At 46.8% G+C, this 19,762-nt stretch overlaps 1 protein-coding gene across 1 annotated transcript; it reads right to left on the bottom strand.

Moving 5' to 3' along the window:
* Positions 1 to 284: 284 nt before the first annotated feature.
* LOC131913561 (cytochrome P450 2U1) lies at positions 285 to 14,950 on the bottom strand. Its single transcript, XM_059266248.1, has 5 exons — positions 14,391 to 14,950; positions 8,306 to 8,941; positions 5,436 to 5,597; positions 3,649 to 3,816; positions 285 to 2,698 (listed from the first exon to the last, which is right to left on the bottom strand). The coding sequence occupies exons 1-5, from the start codon at positions 14,836 to 14,838 to the stop codon at positions 2,520 to 2,522; spliced, it is 1,593 nt and encodes a 530-aa protein (XP_059122231.1). The 5' UTR covers positions 14,839 to 14,950; the 3' UTR covers positions 285 to 2,519.
* Between the last annotated feature and the right edge of the window lie 4,812 nt (positions 14,951 to 19,762).

Consider the following 19,762-nt stretch of genomic DNA (forward strand, 5'->3'; position numbering starts at 1 on the left):
CCTGCACTACAGTGTGAACCCCCCTCTCTACACCTGTACTACAGTGTGAACCCCTCTCTCTACACCTGCACTACAGTGTGAACCCCTCTCTACACCTGCACTGTAGTGTGAACCCCTCTCTACACCTGCACTACAGTGTGAACCCCTCTCTACACCTGCACTACAGTGTGAACCCCTCTCTCTGGAGGTCTGCTTCCTCTTCCTTTTTGACCAAATTTCGTAAAAACAACAAAAATTGCTAAGCAACTAAAAGCAAACAGACATAACCCAGACATAACACCGTCTCCATTGAAATTAAAGGTTTAATAAGAGCGCCATTGAAGATGAGGTCCAGACCTCGTTAGACTCTGAAAACCAACTAAAGTCATTTTCACATTTCAGATGAAGCATGAAGTGTAAAATATCAGAGTATTTGGGGAAAGCACAGTCCGTCTATGGCAAAGCGCGTAAAGGGATTTTCAAAGTGCTACAGCTTGAGGCACGGTATTAAACTGCTGGATAAACTCAGGACTCCGATGTCATCTCCTAGAAGGCAGAAGTCCTTTTCAAGTATGGTGTGAAGTCTTTGGTTAGGAGGTCCAGAAATCCATGTGTGAGTCAAGGGGGAAGGAAGGAGCTTGCAAACGCTGAGGTTTAAAATCACACGGATTTCAGGTCAGGACAGACTATCCATGCGCCATCTTATCCACAACGTGTACAGCCTCACTCAGTCCCTCTACATTCAGTGTGCTGGTCTAAAGCAATCTTCAGGGTACCTAGAGATGAGCCTGTACTTCGTGCATCTATTTTGAAAGTGCTTGTAACTTATTAAAACATTATGGTGGGTAATATAAAGGTTGTAGAATCAAAACGTAATCAACACTTGGTTATAAACTATTCTACATTTTCCTTCTTAGTCATATTAGATTTCTATTCAGCAGCTGTTATTTCTCCCTTAGTAAGCATCTGGAAGTCAGCCTGGGTACCTGGGCAAGAAGTCTGTGGGAAGATGCTGGAAGCTTTCACTCTGTATCATGTTTTAGCAGCTAAGGCATCATTCTAAATTTGCGTAAAATGGTTCTTTAAATGCTAAGAAAAGAGTTTAGTGTGTTGTTAAACACTGGCTTAAATGGGTAGGGCAAATTATACTGTGTTTTAAAATTATCCTAAAGTGGCAGCAATAAACACATAGATGGACTTTCCTCTTAGGCACCTTCCCTAACTCACTCCCAAGTTGCCTGGGCACCTACTAAGAATAAGGCATAGTGAGGAGGAGGCAGCAGTATGGAGCCAGGCCCCAAAGGGTTCACTGGGATAGAGAAGGGCACAGGTAACGGAAGACACAGCTTCAGGACCATGTGGGGTCAACACTGAGAAGGGGCTCAGAAAGCACTTTCCAGTCACAAGGCCAAGTATCTTCGAGACCCCGTGATGGTATCTTTTAATTATGGGCCTTAGCATTGCACAGCTCCCTCAGTGTGAGGGTTGCATACACACACAATAAAACATCCGTACAGTGCCTCCCGAAGAAAGACTCAGTATCACCACGGTTCCTTCCACAGTACTGTGGGAGACCCAAGGGAAGGGCCAGACTTGGGTACACTGAGCTGACACTTGACTGTCAAGGATCCCAGCAGCAGAAGGCCCGCAGTAATCCACCATTATGATAAATCCTTTCCCACATTTCCATGCGGCCCCTGGAAAGGCCACTAGAGGCCCACTTATCAAGAAATGGCTCCTTGTCTTGGAGACTATTCAAGTCAGTCACACTAGGAAGTTCAGAATCATTTGAATGATTGACCAGTTCCACAATTCCATTATTAAGTTGCCCAGCCCAGCATCCGGGGCCCAAGTCAAGGCAGAGCTGACCTCTGCACACAGCCGAGCAGAGCGGACGGACCTGGGCTGGGCACCGGACTCACTGCTCACGTGGGTACAGACAGCAGCCACACAGGTAGGCAATGACCTCAAGAGAATGCTTCTCTTTTTCCTCAGTGTCCGGGGCAAGAGGAAATTTCACTCTAGCTTTATAGAAAGTAGAGAACCCAGCCCTAAACACAAAAGATACTCATAAGACAAGCCCAAAGAAACTGATATAGAACCTATGCTTAAAAAAAAAAAAAATTAACGAGAAAAAATATAACCTGGACCTGCATCCCTTTCCGACCAAGGGTCCATGCTGAATGCACTTCCATGCTCTCAGGGGCCCTGAAAGGTCTGAAGGCAGGATATCTACTACTGAATTGCCCAACATTCGCTAACAGCAGAGAGACCATGAGAAATTTCACTACCCTCATTTTACCACGGGACGATGGAGGCTGAGAGATGCGGTCTGCTCCCCGTGGAATCCACACAACTCAATCCCGCATCCATGCTTCCCAGCGGGCAGGAGGCGTCCATGGAGTGGGATCCTTTCCCTCCAGTCTCTCGTCTGGAGCCTCTCTTGGCTGCGCTGAGTTGCTGGGCCCGTGCTCGACAGCATGGAGAGTGTCTAGGACACATGCCTGCCTGCGGTCCCTCCTCTCCTCTCGGGGGCATCTTCATCTCTTTGAGACGGTGACGTTAAACGGATGTGGGGCTAAGGTTAGACCAAATCTCCCAGTCATGATGGGCTTCTCAGAACCCTCGGGTAAGGCAAAGGTGAAAGTCTGCATCAGGCTCACAAACATCAGGAACAATTCCATCTTCGCCAGCTGCTCTCCCATACACACTCGCTTTCCTGAGTGAGATCAGGGAAGAGGGAGAATTACGATGCAGCCCTGTCCCTTTGTAGCAAGTGTCTCACTTGAGTCTGGGGAGGGTTCCAAAGTAAAACTGCCACAAAAACCACAGCCTCCTTCGGTTTATCTGTCCGCACAAGCAGTTCGCCACTGTGCAAGAGCCCAAGCCACAGCCACCTTGCCCCTTGCCTTCCCCGTCACCTGGAGGACTAAGGGGAAGAGTTAGCTGAAAGTTTCTGGAACCTTCCATTTCCACAGAAAAGGCTTTGTGTGCCTCAATCTAGGAACCTAAAGAGAGACTGAGGGTAGAGAAGCCCTCACACACCAGCCTAGCAGACCAGGACCTGTTTGTTCTCAGCCTGTGACATGGTAGAGGCAGTTGCTGACATGGAGCCCTGACACCCAGAGTTCAATGCCTAGGACCCACGTGGAAGGAGAGAGCTGAGTGTTTCAAGTTGTCCTCTGGTGTGAGCAGGGGCATCTGTCTCGCTCCCCGCCACAGACACACACACACACTAAATAAAATATAATTTTAAAAAGTTGTGCTCAATTCCAATAGTTCCTTAACCTCCCCTGCTTCTCAGGCCCCAAAGAGCCTAAGCCACCGAGGAAGGAAGATTTCCAGTCGTAAAGATTAAGTCCAACTGCCTCCTCCTTTTTTCTTTCTCTCTTGGGGATGGAACGGAGGGCTCAAGCATGCAAGACAAACAGTGCACGCCACTATGAGTCACCTCTGTCCATAGCGCTACTTTATGTTTATTTTCTGAAGAAAAAAAGCTGAGTCAGCAACACAAGTCAGGCAAGAACAGACTCCTGCAAAGCTGTCTTCTGATCGAGACACCTACACTTACATATACACACCTCAAACACGCACGTGTACACACACACACACACACACACACTCACACACACACAAAACAATGAAGTTAAAAACCAAGGTTTCACTGACCTATCCCAAAAGGAATAAAAGTTTCTCTTTTCAAAAGTTGTCCCTGGTCATCCAGAAATCGATCAGGACAGAAGTCATCTGGTTTTTCCCAAACGGCTGGGTCTCTGTGTAGTGACCACAAGTTGAGGATGACCACCGTGCCTTTGGGAATAGTGTAGCCTTGGAGGACTGCAGAAAACAAACAGGAAGTCAGTGCCACGCTTGCTTTCTTCACCCACTTTGATTCACCCACTTAACACTGCCATTGGCGGAGACCACATTCTGAGGTTCCTGAGGGGAAGGGGAAGATCTTATCAACCAGCACTTTCTTCCTGCTCTAGCCCAGACCCAGCCTGAGATGGGAGGGGCAGGCTAGTGTTGAATCAGATCAGGCTCTGTGAGCCAAGTCAGGCCACAAAAACTGACCATCAAGAAAACACTGAAACAGAAGTAGAACACAGGTAAGCTTTCTCCAAGATTTATATGCTCTTAAAATTTATACAGAGTGTGTCTTATTTAGGGTTACTATTATTGTAATGAAGTAGCATGGCCAAAGCCAACTTGGGGAGGAAAAGGGTTCATTTGTCTCACACTTCCATATCACTGTTTGTCATTGAAGGAAGTCAGGACAGGAACTCAAACAGGGCAGGATCCTGGAGGCAGGAGCTGACGCAGAGGCCATGGAGGGGTGCTGCTTACTGGCTTGCTTCACATGGCTTGCTCACCGCCCAAAATAGACTGGGCCTTCCCCCATCAATCACTAACTAAGAAAATGCCCTACAGCAGCAGTTCTCAACCTGTGGGTCAAGACCCCTTTGGGTGTCAAACACCCTTTCACGGGGTTTGCCTAAGACCGTCAGAAATATCAGACATTTACATTACGATTCATAACAGTAGCAAAATTAGTTATGGCGTAGCAATTAAAATAGTTTCATGGCTGAGGTCACTACAACATGAGGAACTGTAATAAAGGGTCAAAGCATTAGGAAGGGTGAGAACCGCTGCCCTACAGGCTTGCCTACAGCCTGATCTTATGGAGGCATTTTCTCAATTGAGGCTCCCTCCTCTCAGATGACTTTAGCTTGTGTCAAGTTGACATAAAACTAGCCAGCATAGAACGAAACAGCTTACAGGCTTTTCTGTCCACACAATATGATGGGGAGGGCACGCTAAGGAAAACGATCTGCAGGGAACTCAACCCCACTGTTACCAGCTGCAGGCTAACACCCTACAGGTGCTGAGCACTTCACAGTGGGTCCAACCTGCATTCTGGGCTGTCTCTAGAAGCCTTAAACTTTGCCCTCCCGATCAACCTCTCTCTGTCTCCTGGAAACAGCTGACCCTGAAGTCACAATTCTCCTGCTTCAGCCTCCCTGGGATTACAGGTGTGTGGCACCCTTCGTTATAAACGAGGGTTAAAGACATGCTGGACTCTGCCATGTGATAGGTTAAAGTTGGTTACCCTCGAATCAGGCTGGAACGTTCCAATTTTTAAATTACACTTTGGTTGCAGAATTTTAAAAACCAAAGTGGGTTAATTTGGGGAAGACTAGAGGGGCCACTATCAACTCCAGAATGGCTTCTGCCCAAATAGCTGACTTGGGGGTTGACATCATGTTTTGCTAGTGTTAAGTGTGCACACACCGGAGGCCGGAGGACTCCTGGGAATGACTGTGGTGCCCGTACCAAAGACAACAATCCCTGGACCCTTCCGCCTGGGACACAGAGCTAGTTCTGCTGTGGCCACACCCCTCCCCACACTACGCATGCCCTCGGGGGCACACGGAGATGCCAGGCTCCCGACTTGCCTGTTTTCTCCGAAGTCATATGAGGGATGGCCAGTGGCACCGCCATGGAAAGCCTCTGCACCTCCATGATGGTGGCTTCTGTGTACGGCATCTGGGCCTTGTCCGTGAGGGAAGGAACTTGGTCACAACCAATGACCCTCTCAATTTCTTCATGAACCTTTTCTATGCAAAAAGCAAAGAATGAAGTGCAGATGAGCCTGGGAGAGTTGAGTCAGCACTGTTCTGCAAACTTTACCCAGCAAGGGGTCAGTGGCCCACGGTGACCTCATTCAGGACTGGTAGAGACCGGAAGCCATTGGTGGTGGGGCGCTGCAAGAACATACTGGGCCAAAGAAACAGCATGCTGGACTCGGGGCACCTAGCATTAAACTCTCACATGACTCGCTAAGCTGTAGTAGTATCATGTGACAGTCTAAAATACCCCACGAACCCCACCTTCGGGGTTGCTGTAGTGGAGGACATCCCCTAAAAGCCTGGGGTTGCAGGTCTGTTCCCACAGTGGTGTCATTAAGAAGGAGGCCTTGTGGGAGGATTTAGGCCGGGGTGGCGGTGGGGGGTGGGGGGGTGAGGGGTGCCCTTGAAGAGAATGATGCAACCCTAGAACTTCCTTCCTTGTCTTCTACATCTGCCCAGAGGAAACTCCCCTCTACAGGGCACTGCCTTACCACAGGCCCCATGGACACAGGCCACAGACCGAATCTTCAGAAACCACTCTCCAAAACACTTCTCTCTTGTCAGCTGATTAGCAATCAATCACACTCTGTTCTAGCATTGAAAAGCTGGCTAATACCGGTTCATATGCATGTGCTCCTCACCGACCTGGAGCTCTGATACTTAAAAACTTTATGTAATAATAAAGCTACCGTTTTAAGCAACTAAGTTTGGGGATAATCTGTTGCTTAGTAATAGCTAGTTAAAATAGGTAGCCACAACAACGACTATGGTAAGAAAAAAACCCAAGATGGACCATTGAAAAAGTTCACAACTCTGTCCCCTGGTGCTTTATAAATGTGAAACTTTCCATGGTGTCTTTGTCTGTTTTTAGTCTCTTTACAGAAAACTTGAAGCTGGGTGCTGATTTATAAAGAAACACTTAGCCCCCAGTTTTGGAAGACCCGAGTCCAAGAACAGTAGCCTCTATTCAGTTACATCAAAGCATGGCAGACAGTACAGCGAGAGCATGTGAGAGGGAGAGGTCACAGGGCAAACAGGAATCCAGGGGGACTCAGGGGCCAAGGCTGCTCCTTTTGCAATAACCCATCTCATGGGAACTAACTAGGGCCAGTAAGAACGACATTATCCTATTGGAGGAGGTCAGAGATGGCATGGGAAAGGGATTCAGCCATGTTTTCCTAGTTCTTCCTTCATATACTTGAACTCTTCAAAAATCTTGTCTCCAGATGAAGCTTTCTCAAGCTCCTGTGACTAACTACCTTGCTTTAGGTATCTCAAGGTTCTACCTCCTCAATATGACAGCATTGAGGACCAAACTTCTAGCACATGAACCTTTGGGGGACACCTTCAAATCATATCCACTGATAGTGCGTAGCGGAAGGGACTATACTGACCCAACTAAATTAAGGATGTAAACATGGGGAACACATCCTGAGCTATTCGGTGTATCCCCATCTAAGCAGTTATACGCTATGGAGTAACACTTTTGTCAATCACAGGCCATATAAACAAGTGTGGTCCTATAAGATTATGTTGCCTAGTAACACTATGGTTACCTTAGCTTAAGTGTACCCTGTGATGGTTGCATAATGATGAAATCATCTAATGTCATATTCTCAGAACACGAACCCATTACTAAGCAGCATGGGTTGTAAAATCAATAAGATAGCCTTCCCCAGCCAAGGAGATGTGACTATGGAAGCATGGTCAGAGTGACTATGGAAGCCTGGACGACTATGGAAGCATGGTCAGATGTGACTATGGAAGCATGGTCAGATGTGACTATGGAAGCATGGTCAGATGTGACTATGGAAGCCTGGACGACTATGGAAGCCTGGACGACTATGGAAGCATGGTCAGATGTGACTATGGAAGCATGGACGACTATGGAAGCATGGTCAGAGTGACTATGGAAGCCTGGATGACTATGGAAGCATGGTCAGATGTGACTATGGAAGCCTGGACGACTATGGAAGCATGGTCAGATGTGACTATGGAAGCATGGTCAGATGTGACTATGGAAGCATGGACGACGGAGAAGAGGACAACGGGTCAAACACGGGCAAGAGCAAGGGAATGAATTTCCCTCTGGGGCGTCCAGAGAGCGACACAGCCTGGCCAACACCCCAGGTCCTTAGTCCAGGGAAGCACATGCCACACTTCTGATCTCAACACTCAGAGCAAATTCAGGTTGGTGGAAGTGACTAGGCTGGTGGTGATTAGTTACAGCTGAAGTAGAAGCCAATCTACCACGCTCTCCTACTCATCCAGTGTTTCCTGCCACTGTCACTTGCTGTCACTGGGCTGATGTGCTGGCACCAGCTGTGACTTTCACGGACGCTTTTGGGCTTGTGTTCTCGCCACCTTCAAAACAAGATGGAAAGGTTCAGAGGAGCATTAACGATTTGCACAGCCCTAAGACACCCTACTTCTCTCACGGTCCTTCACTTTCACAGACTTCACGGGGGAACTGGACTACGGAGACTGAAGCAGGGCGAGCAAGCTACGGCACTGGTCCGTCTAGAAACCTGAGGCTTCGCTGTTCACGTCTTACGCTCCCTACAAAATCCAAGTGTTGATTTTGTTTTCCAACCTGGACACCCGAGTGCCCGGAGTTAGCACATCACAGAGGCTGCTACCTGGTTTAAAGAAATACCCTGCCTTGACCCTGAGGGAAGGACCAATCTCCCAATTACCCTGCACATCAGGGTTCAGTGCCATATACAGCAGGCACCAGAGCAAAGAGTTGGTCGTGGTGTCGGTGCCGGCAATGAAGAGGTCCCCGATGATGTAGAAGAGGTAGTCCTCATCGAAGCTGGTCCTACTCCCATTCCTCCTCTCCTCCTCCACGTGCAGCAGGTACATGTCGATGAAGTCCTGAGGGTTGCCGGCGTCCAGAGACCCCTGATGTGCTTTGATGATGTTTTTCAGGAAGCAGGTTATGTCCCTCTCAATCTGCCTTAGTTCCTTACACGGCCCAAAGGGGAGGTAGTAAAACCAGGGGCATATGTTGATCAGGAAGAGCTGGCTGTGCAAGCAGATTTCTAAGCCTCGGGACATGAAATCCAGCACCTTCTTGAACTCCTTGTTTGTGTAATCGAAGCGTTGGCCGAAGCACAGGGAACAGATGATGTTAGAGACGGCATTGCTGATGACCGGGAAGGGATTGAAGGGGGCGTCTCCGTGTTTTTCCATTTCTTCTTTTACGTACTGGAACTCCTCAATAATCTTGGGCTCCAGGCTAAGCTTTCCCAAACCAAAATGACGAAGGGTCGAATGGGAGAATTTCCTCTGCTGTTTCCAGATTGGACCGTAGTGCGCAAACACAATTCCTGTAACGGACAGAGAGGAAGGTGAGATCAAGGCCTGGGAACAGCAAACAGGACCGACCGTGAGGTATAGTCTGTATTTTCAAGTCTCCAGGCCAAAGTTCCTATGCAGATAAAGACAACTGGTGAAGTGTCATTATAAAGACATTTGTTTCCAATAAATGCTGAGTCTAAATTAGGATCACTTGCTACAAAGCTATTATTTATTGTAACTTCTGGTAAAACGAAAAGCAACGAGTTTTGATGCCTAAAATTATTGTGCACTTAGGTATCTTTATGTGCCACACACCAGCAGATTCAGCTTAGAAAACCTTTCCAGCAAAAAGCCCCCATGTTGTAGCAGGCTTTCTTTTGTGCCGCCAACCAGCTCCCAAATCGTGACACGGAGACTTCTTACTAATTATAAATGCTCAGCCTCGTCTTACGCTTGTCCCACTAGCTCTTTCAACTTATTTTAACCGGTTTCTCTTCACCTCCGTTTTGCTGCAGACCTTTTTTTACCTTTCTTTCATTCTGTGTGTCCTACTCCGTGTTCGGACAGCTGGCGGCTGCCTCGCAGGCTGGCCCCAGGCGTCTCCCTCTCTTTCTCCCTTGTTCTCTTCTCTCTCTCTCTCTGCCTGACAGCCCTGCCTATCCCTCTACTGCCTAGCTACCAGCTGTTCAGCTTTTTGTTAGACCAATCAGGTGCCTTAGGCAGGCAAAGCAACACATCTTTACATCGTTGAACAAACGCAGCATAAACAAATGGAACACGGCTTTGCCTAGTTAAAGTGATATTCCACAACACATACTCAAAACGCCATATTCTAAACACTGAATAGAAGTATAACTACAGTACCAGACTGACTCAAAAGCAGAAAGCACACTTCTGCTCTCCATGCAAGCTCCAGCCTCTGCACAGTGCTGAGCATACAGCAGATGCCTGCTAAAGTGTTAGAACCTCGAGTGTGGATAATTGGGATCTAGTAAATGTTAAATAATCAAAATGTAGGCTGATGGCAAAAAAAAAAACAAAAAAAAACAAAAAACAAAAAACCGGAAGCACCTGAACTCATCAAGAGCTGCATCCTGCCAGACAGTGGCGGCGCATGCCTTTAATCCCAGCACTTGGGAGGCAGAGGCAGGTGGATCTCGGTAAGTTCGAGGGCAGCCTGGTCTACAGAGTGAGTTCCAGGACAGCCAGGACTGTTACACAGAGAAACCCTGTCTCCAAAAAAAAAAGAAGAAAAAAAAGAAAGAAAGAAAGAAAAAGAGCTGTATCCTATTTGATCCTAACATGTACTAACATGGTACCCACTATGAACCCAACAGACCTGCTCCTAGATAGACCAACTATTATCAAATGTTTCTTAACTTCTGGGTACCTGCCTCATCCTCTAGTTTCCATAATGTCCTTTATCATCTCAGCCAATTCTCCTTCCTGTGGGGAGTGGGTGAAGTCCTGAACAAGTGTGTGTTGCTGACATGAGCCTGGGGGGGGGGGCAGTCCACATTCAAACCACCAACACCGTGTTCTGAATCCTTAGCATGTGGTGTACAGGATCCAAGTGTAAATGAAATGCTGACCTGGTTAGTTGTTGAGTTCTTTTACATTTTAAGTACCTCTACAAAGTGTCTTTCAAGAGTGGTGGTTCAGCTCAGTAGTACAGTGCACAACCACCATGCACAAAGCCCTGGGTTCAATCCCCAGCAATGGGAAAAGAGAAGCATCTCAACATAAACATCTATGTAGACAAATGCGTGCTTGAATAGGGACTACCTCCAAATTTTACAGACATCACTAAGGGCAAATTGATGAGGCATAAAATGGATATCTGCACATGAATAGACACTGACAAGTTACTGTTCGGTAGATTAAGAGCGGAGCAAAAGTACATCCACAGGTATATGAATATCATTGGTTTCAAGCAGCGGCCATCACTGGATACTTGTAATTTTTTATTTTTGCCACTAGAGGGCTGAAATGTACTTCATGTGATTTTTATTCACATTTCTGTGATTGTCAGTGTGGGTCACTGATGAGTTTATTTCACAATTCACAACTGTGTGGATATTTTCCTCCTATATATTTTAAATACATAGCTAACCCCTTTCATCATCCGATTTTTTTGATAAGCATAAGTTTTAAATTTAAAGACATCATGTGTAGATTTTTTTTAAAAGTTTATTTATTATGTATACAGTGTTCTTCCCACATGTATCCCTGCAGGCCAGAAGAGGGCACCAGATCTCATTGCAGATGGTTGTGAGCCACCATGTGGTTGCTGGGAATTGAACTCAGGACCTCTGGAAGAGCAGCCAGTGCTCTTAACCTCTGAGCCATCTCTCCAGCCCCTCATGTGTAGATTTTTAAAAAATCTATCTATCTACAGTGTGTGTGTGTGTGTGTGTGTGTGTGTGTGTGTGTGTGTGTGTGCAGATGACCGTGGAAGCCAGAAAGGGCACTGGATTCCGGGCAGCTGAAGTCATAGGTGGTTGTGAACTTCCTGACATGGGTGCTAGATCTGAACTCAGGTTCTTTGAAAAAATATTAAGTGCTCCTAACCACTAAGCCATCTGTCCAGTCCACATGTATACATTTTTTTTAAAGATAGGGTGTCACTTTGAAGTCTACACTAGCCTTGAAGTTGTTACAATCCTCCTGCCTCAGCCTCCCAACTTCAAGACTATAGGTGTGTGTCACTATGTCTGTTTAGCAACAGATTTCTGTGTTTTAAATTTTTTTATTTTACGTTTACGTATGCTTTGCCTGAATGTATGTTTGTGCATCATGTGTGCTGGGTGTCTACCCAGACCAGAAGAGGGTGTTAAAAGTTACAGATGGCTATGAGCTGCCACGGGTGCTGGGAACTGAACCCAGGCCCTCTGGAAGAATAGCAAGCACTCTTAATCACTGAGCCATTTCTCCAGCACCTAGATTTTGATTGTCTTCATGTTTAATTCTCTATAATTTACCGACAATTCCTATACATGAAGTATAAATACAAGGGTTTTTTTTTTTTTCTGTACAGATGTGGGGGCGGTAACATGTGTGGGCAGGTGCATGAGGAGGCCGGAGGACGGCCTCCGTGTCCTGCTCTGTTACTTTCTGCCTTAGTCCATTGACTATCTCTTATTACATCTGGAACTTATCACTAAGCTGGTAGCCTGTTGCAGGATATTTGAACACACTGTGTGAAATGCACCTTTTGATTGGTTTAATAAAGAGCTGAATGGCCAATAGCTAGGCCAAAGACAATAGGTGGGACTTCTGGAGAGACACAGGAACTCTGGGAGGAACCTAAGGCGCAGGGAATTTGCCAGAGAGAAGCAGAGGGAGTTGGATGTACAGTATGGAGGAGAGGTTATGAGCCATGTGGCAGAACATAGATTAATATAAAAGGGTTAATTTAGGTTGTAAGAGCTAGCTGGGAACAAGCCTAAGCTAAAGCCAAGCTTTCATAACTAATAAGAAGTCTCCATGCCATTTGAGAACTGGTAATTCAAAGAGAGTTTCAACTACAGTAGCCAGAAAGCCAAAGTGATTCTCCTGTCTCAGCATCTGGAACACAACTCAGAAACTAGTTCTGTTCACTGTGGCCTATGGCTATGAAGTCGAGGAGCTGCCACCTAAACTGGATGAGGGGTGCAGAGACTGGAGGTTCAAGTTAACATACTTTCCTTATCTTCCCTCACTAGAAGCCAGATTAGTTAGGTGTTCTTGGTCTAAATTTCATCCACAGTAAACTTCTGAAGACTCCTGTCTTACTCTAGAAGCATCACACAGCGGCTGTCACATGTCCTCCGTCTTGAACCCATCTCTAGCCAAGAAGCCAATAAGACGCAGTGTAACCCAGAGCATTCATTTTCTATCTCCTGCAGAGGCAGGAGCGGTCTTAGGAGCAAGAACTAACTGCACTTCACATAGCATTCAAATTCTGCCGGTCTTAGCCCAGTGCTCACTTCTGCCTCCTTGGATTACAGGTGCCTCCAACTCCAGAGCCTTTCTGAGGCCCTGCAGGGGAGTTTCCACAGTTAAGTGAGGGGTCGGGGTGAGGGAGGGGATGTCAAAGTGTGAACTCATGGGCCACCCTCCTGAATGGAAGTGTCCACGCCATCCACAACGAAGTAAAGTGATGGCCTCAGTCTTGTACTTCAGTGTCTAAAGACAGAATACAGGACTGGTGGCTGGCCGAAGAGTGGAGATCAACACCTCAGTGTCTGCAGAGGGAATACACAAGGAGTATGGGAACAGAGTAGAAACCACGGAGCACAGTAAATAGGCTATCTTGAAATACTCCCTGCCCCTCCCCCAATATTCTTTTCATCTCAGGCAAGTTCTAAAGACATGGGCAGACAGCAGCCATGTTCTTTGTGAAAATATTTAGAGAGGCTATGAACCAACACATCCAGTTCAACAGGCCCTAGCTTGGCTTCTGGACTTTTTTTTTTTTTTTTTTGGTTTTTCGAGACAGGGTTTCTCTGTGTAGCTTTGCGCCTTTCCTGGAACTCACTTGGTAGCCCAGGCTGGCCTCGAACTCATAGAGATCCGCCTGGCTCTGCCTCCCGAGTGCTGGGATTAAAGGCGTGCGCCACCACCGCCCGGCCGGCTTCTGGACTTTCTTAAGGAAAAATATCTTCTTATACTTTTGCAATTGAAAGTCACGGGGTAGAGAGGCCTCGAAGTCCGTTCAAGACACCCCAAGACCAAGTCCTCAGAACAAAGGAGATTGATTTGCCCCAGAGGGACAGAGGGCAGGGAAAAAAGACTAAGACAGGAGACAGAGGACAAGGGAGAGGGGGAAGGGATATTTGTGGGGGAGTGATGACAAGGGACTCTCTCTGTATAGAGAAGAGGCAGATGTGACCCAGCGGCAAATGGCAGTTTATAAAGGTAAAGGGGGAAACCTGGTGCTAAGAATGAGTTGGTTAATTCTGATTGGGCATATTAATCAAGGTGGCTTTTGATTGCTGAACTTCAGTACTTTGATATCTGGACTTTGGTAGTCAGCCTCTGGAGGAGGAAGTGGCCAAATTAGGGAATGTCATTAGGCTAACTTTAGGAATGTAATCTAATGGCTTCTAGGAGCCATATTTGCCATGTTCGGGTTGGCTAGAGTCCCTTCACTGGGTGAAAAGAATTTTCTTTTTCTTTTTCTAACAGGGCCAAAGTTTAGAAATGTTGGAGTCACAGACCTATCTATGAATGAGGAGGTCTCGTGTAGGACAGAGAAAGGATGGCTCCCGGGAGGGTGGCCCCTGATTTCACACTTTGGTATTCCCTCCCTCACCCCGACTCCTAACTTTCCCATGGGTCTCCCACTTTGATCTCGCACTAGAAACCACGCGCGCGCGCGCGCGCACACACACACACACACACACACACAGGCGCGCACACACGGCGCAGTGCAGGACGCAGGTGGCCACCTGCCCGCCCCAGCCATCCCGGGTCCGGAGCCCGCGGTGTGCTCACCCTTCTCCTTGGTCATGATGGAGATGAGTGGCAACCGCGGGCGGTCACTGAACACTTCAGCCTGCTGCACCAGCGCCTCGCGCACGCTGCGGAAGTCGCTGAGGACCACCAACAGACTGTGGCCGATGAATAAACTGAAGACGTTGCCGTAGACACTGGCCAGCTTGGCCAGGCGCAAGTGGAAGGCCATGGTGTCTGTCTGGCCGCCCGGGCCCAGCCAGAACTGCCGCCGCAGGAAGCGCGGCACCAGCAAGTGTCCCATGTTACCCACCAGTGGCCGGGGTGCGGGCCCCGGAGGGATGCCGCAGGCGCGCTGCCACCGCAGCCAGACCCAGCCCAGCAGTACCGCCAGCCCGCAAAGCAGCAGCGCGCCTCCCGCCGCCCGCAAGTGCAGCCCAGCTCCCGGCTGCTCCCCAGCCGCGGGCTGCGGATCCCCGGGAGAGGACATGCTCTAGGTGTCGGCGTCCAGCTCAGCAGCAGACAAGCCGACGCCGGAGCCCGTAGCCGGCAGCATGGCTCGAAGGTCAGGGGCAGAGTAGGGCAAGTTGCGCTCTCCGGATTGGCTGAGCCGCGTGCCCCTCTCCGCATCCTCCAATCAGCTGCTCCTACGTTAGGAGCGGGGCCGTCTTACCGGACAGCTGGTAGAGGGTGGCGGATGGAGGCCTGGGGCAACAGAGCGTAGCTGTCCGGAACGTTTTTTGTTGTTGTTTGCCTTTGTTTTGTTTGTTTGTTTTGTCACTGTAGTGCGCTAGCAGTAGCAGGCTCCTCCGTAGAGTGAGAGCTTTCTGTGGGTTTCTGCGTGTGACTTTGATTATATCAAAACACTCACAGGCTGGGAAGGCTGACAACTTTATCATTGGCATTGGAGCAGACCTGAGATGCTGATTACAATTAAAAAAAAAAAATGTGATTTGCGGATATTCCAACAATACGGCCCTTGAATCTGCTCTGGTGATGGCTCCTGAGTCCTTTACCTTCTTGTTTTTTACAGGCCCGATGCTGTGGTTTCTCTTGGTTAGCGTGACTCTAGAACTCACTATGTAGCCAGCTTGGCTTCGAATGCAGAGATCCACCTGCCTCTGCCTCCAGAATTGGGGTATTAAAGGCACATGCTACCATGCTTGGCCGAAGTTGAACCAATTTTTCTAGCTCTTGATTTTGCGATGCTGGGGATCAAATCCTGGGCTTTGTTCATGCTAGGGAAGTGCTCCATCTCTGATCCACGTCTCTGGTTCCTGTGTTAGACCAATTCAATTTTGATCGTGGTCCCCCCCCCCCCGCACCTCCCCCCTCACACACACACACACAATTTGAACACTACAATGCTTTATAAAATGACCAAAACATAGCAACTTTTTATAACATGTTTTTTTCTACCAACAAGTGGTGTAAGCTAAAGTTCAAGCCTACTGTTCTCATACTATTTTTGACATATTTTGTAAAGTATACAGATACTTTCTTCCTTCTCCCCAAACTAAAAAAAGCCCACCTCACATTTCCTGTAATTAACCGCTATCAGATTCTGTCGGCAGCAGTAAGTTTGCTGCCTTAATCTTAAATGCCCTTTTCTGTCCTGTCCCAGTTGTTTGTGTGAAAAATGTGCAGTTGGGTTCCGGAGGGTGCTGGGGATCAGTTCCCCTGGGGTTTTTCCCGGAAAACAGTGTCCGGCTTGCCTACGGATACAGAGTAACCATTCCTTGACCCCTGCTGTTGGAGAGGTATATAAACCCATGTTGGTACGAATAAAGAGAGCTGCTTCCCTGACGAACTGAAACTGGGTGTCTAGAGTGCTGTTTAACCTCGGCGTCGCTCGCCAGATTTCGTGCTCCAGCTGCGTGGCCACAGCAAGATTCCTTTTTTTTTTTTTCTTTTTTGTAGCTTAAAAAAAAAAAAAAGATTTCTTAGTTAAGTTAAAGACATTAAAACCTTAATTATTACTTTGTTTTTTTTTTTTTGTTTTTTTTTTGTTTTTGTTTTTTTTTTTTTTTTTTTTTATGTGTGGACTTGTGTGGACTTGTGGACTTTGTGATGGACTTGTAACTCAAAGTCAATCCAGCCTTAAATTTGGTCGTCTTCCTATTTTGGCCTCCCAAAAGCTGGGATTGCAGGAATGCAAGACTACCCCTACAAGAGCATTTTAACTTTTCAACCGCTTGTTGGCAGGGACTGTCTTCAATCTGTCGTTTCCTCTCTTGCCGCCTTTCTCCCCGAACACACGCCACTTCCATCTTTCCTTATAGGAAAGCTCAATTCACAAATACTTTAAACAGTTCAGTCCTATTTTTAATGGCAGAGCAGGGAATCTACTGGACACATTTGTTTGCCTTATCTTCTGCCACTGCCCTGCTACCAAACACGTGGACTGCTTTGATTTTGGAGTTAAGATACCCCCTCCAATCCTTGCACAACTTTGTGCACATAAAACTGGACTCTCTTACTTTTGAAAGTCTGCCTTCCACAGAGATTTAAGTCTCTGCAGGGAGTTCTTCCCTTCACTGCCCCTAGAACCATCACGGTGCATACATGCGACTAGATCTGGAGGGTGACTGAAGACTGACCCGATTCAACAACCAACAACCTCCTTCTTGTGTAAGACACAACTGCACTCATGACATTTCCTAAATATCCTCTTACTTCCATTAACAGCTGTGTTATGTGCTGAGTTATAACCGTATGCCCCAATTCCTCAGAATATGGCCCTCATGTCTAGGAGGGATTGTGTCGGATATAATTAAATTAAAATGAGGCTATGTGAGTGGACCTAAGGTCAAGTGGTCATAGTCTCCATAGTCATACTGGAGACTACGACAGGATGAGGGCCCAGAAGAAAGGCCATGGCTGACCCAGCAAGAAGGCAGCATCAGCCTCAGAAGCTGGCCCTGGAAATACTTTGATCTTGAATTCTGGTCTCTAGAATCATGGGAAGTAAATTCCTGTTTTCAAGCTACCCTATCTATAACCCTTGGTGGCAATCTTATCAACTCATATCAAAGATGACAGTGTTCTTCCTAACACTGGGTACCATTTAAAACCTCAAGTATAACTCATCCAGCTTCGTTCCCAATTAAATGCAGGGTATTCTTGCCAGGTAAAGGGACACTTTCTGCTTGTTGTGTGACAAAACTTTCCCTGGGAAGATAAAACACACTTATCTTCTCACTCCAGATAGAACCTACGACAGACCAAAGTATAGATAGCACCCAAGTCCAACTTGGTGAACTAATAAGTTTTATTGGGGTTATTCAGCAATATGGGGGAGGGGTTACTTACAGAAACAGAAATGACTAAAAGATCACCTGCATCACCAAGCCCACCCCACCATGGGTGACAGCTCACAAAAGCTGGGAACCTGGAGCACACTGCACAGCTTGGAGGCAGCTCGACAGATTGGAAAATGTCCTTTCCAGGTGCCTCAGTTGGTCTAAACTTCTTCCAGGCAGCTTGTCTGGTTTCTACTTCTTCCAGGAACCTGGTCTGATCTAGGAGTCTTCTTTGAAGCTTGACCCTGCGGCATCTTAGGGGGACTTGGAGCTTTTGTTGCTCACTCTGGCAGGGAGGGGTCTAATGAGTCTGGTCAGTTTCAAGGACTTCCTGAAGTTACTTTGACTTGTTTATCTTCCTGCAGGATAGAATGTTTTAGTCACAGAGGAAACTGTTATACAACACTGCTACATCTTTCCCTTTAAACAAATCAATAAAGTTACAACCAGGAGCAGTACAGGAAGAGGACACAGAAGGGTCTTTTGGGTAGGAAAGAAAAATGGCAACAACATTCAGGAAGATGACTGTTTTTATTGGTGCTCTGAATACAATTTTAAACCAGTCCCTTGCCTCCTGAAATCCTTCTGATTTTACATGGGTTTTGGCTGAAGGTGTCGGTAACTGTATAGGCAAAATATCTAAATAAGCTTGTTATCAAGGGCAGTGTTAAATTACTCAACTTGTAAAACCACAATTGTGGAACTGGTCTGTAAGGCCTCAGAGAAGTATGTGCCACACATCACACTCTTTCTGAGTCAGTAAGCACAGACAGAGAGGATTCAGGGATTAGGAAGGTTTTGTAAAATACCAGTGGAAAGAGAAAGTAGAAACACTGTTAATATTTAGCTGTACAGTGCCACTGGACTTTAACTCCACACCTGCTCTGCTTCATGTTCTTATTGTTTTGCTTTGCGTACACTCCTTAGAATACTGGCTTTGTATGAATTACATATTTTTTTTTTTTGTCTTCCTGTGTAGCTCTGGCTGGCCTGAAATGAGGTATGTATATCAGGCTGGCCTTAATCTCAGAGAGATCCACCTGCCTCTGTTTCCCAAGAGTTGGGACTAAAGGTGTGTGCCACCATGACCAGCTGCATAATTCTTTAGGTTCATAACATCCTATGCCTCCCTAGGCTGTACTCTGAAGTTGAGAGTATATATATATGTATATATATATAACCCACATCAAATATAAGGATTAAATCAAACAATCAGCAAAATGTCTACTGCTTTGTTGCTGCTCATTAAGTTATTGATACCCTTATAATACCTTGAGTTCCATGTGCTGCCTGATATTGACCATGGGCAACTCTGCCAACACTTTCAAGGTTGGATGCTAAACCTGGCCAAGGTACTACTTGCTGAATGTAGCCTTTATTGCTTTGAATGATGGCTAAATAGACCTGCCCATCTTCTACCGGGTACCACTTTTATCCATCTCACACCCCTTGGTTGCACATTTTATACTATGATTTATCTTGAGGTGATGAAGGCACCCCCTTGAAAGACCTAAATAAAAGCAGAATTTCAAAGGTAACAGAGTCAAGTTTTATTTAGACAGAGTTGTGCCAGGATTGGGACAAGTATCTTGTTTGATTCCAAAATTGAAACAAGTCAGTTGCCCTACAACCAGAGCAGTGAGGTCAGGAAAGAACATGTTCCTACTCTCCAGTAAAAAAAAAAAAAAAAAAAAAAAAAGGAATCATGATACACCCCACAGCATGGGTAAATTTTAACAAAACCGTCATGCTGAGTGAAGAAGCCCAGTCAAAAATAGTATATTGTGCCAGGCAGTGGTGGCACAGCCCTTAAATCCCAGCACTTGGGAGGCAATGGCAAGGAGATCTCTGTGAGTTCAAGGCCAGACTGGTCTACAGAGTGAGATCCAGGACAGCCAGGACTACATAACACAGTGAAACCCCATCTCAACAAAACAGTATATTGCATCCTTTTGAGGGGCTACAGCAGCACCATGACTAGGCCTCTCCAGGCCCCAGCCTCCACTAGGCCTGAGTTTTAATTTAGTTTCAGTTTCCATTTCTGCACCCTGTTAGAGCAGGAAGAGGAGCCCCAGCCAATCTTGTTCAGGATGAACTCATCCCCCTCCTAGC

This window comes from Peromyscus eremicus, chromosome 6 (genome assembly GCF_949786415.1).
Source record: "Peromyscus eremicus chromosome 6, PerEre_H2_v1, whole genome shotgun sequence".
In the NCBI taxonomy this organism is placed as follows: Eukaryota; Metazoa; Chordata; class Mammalia; order Rodentia; family Cricetidae; genus Peromyscus; species Peromyscus eremicus.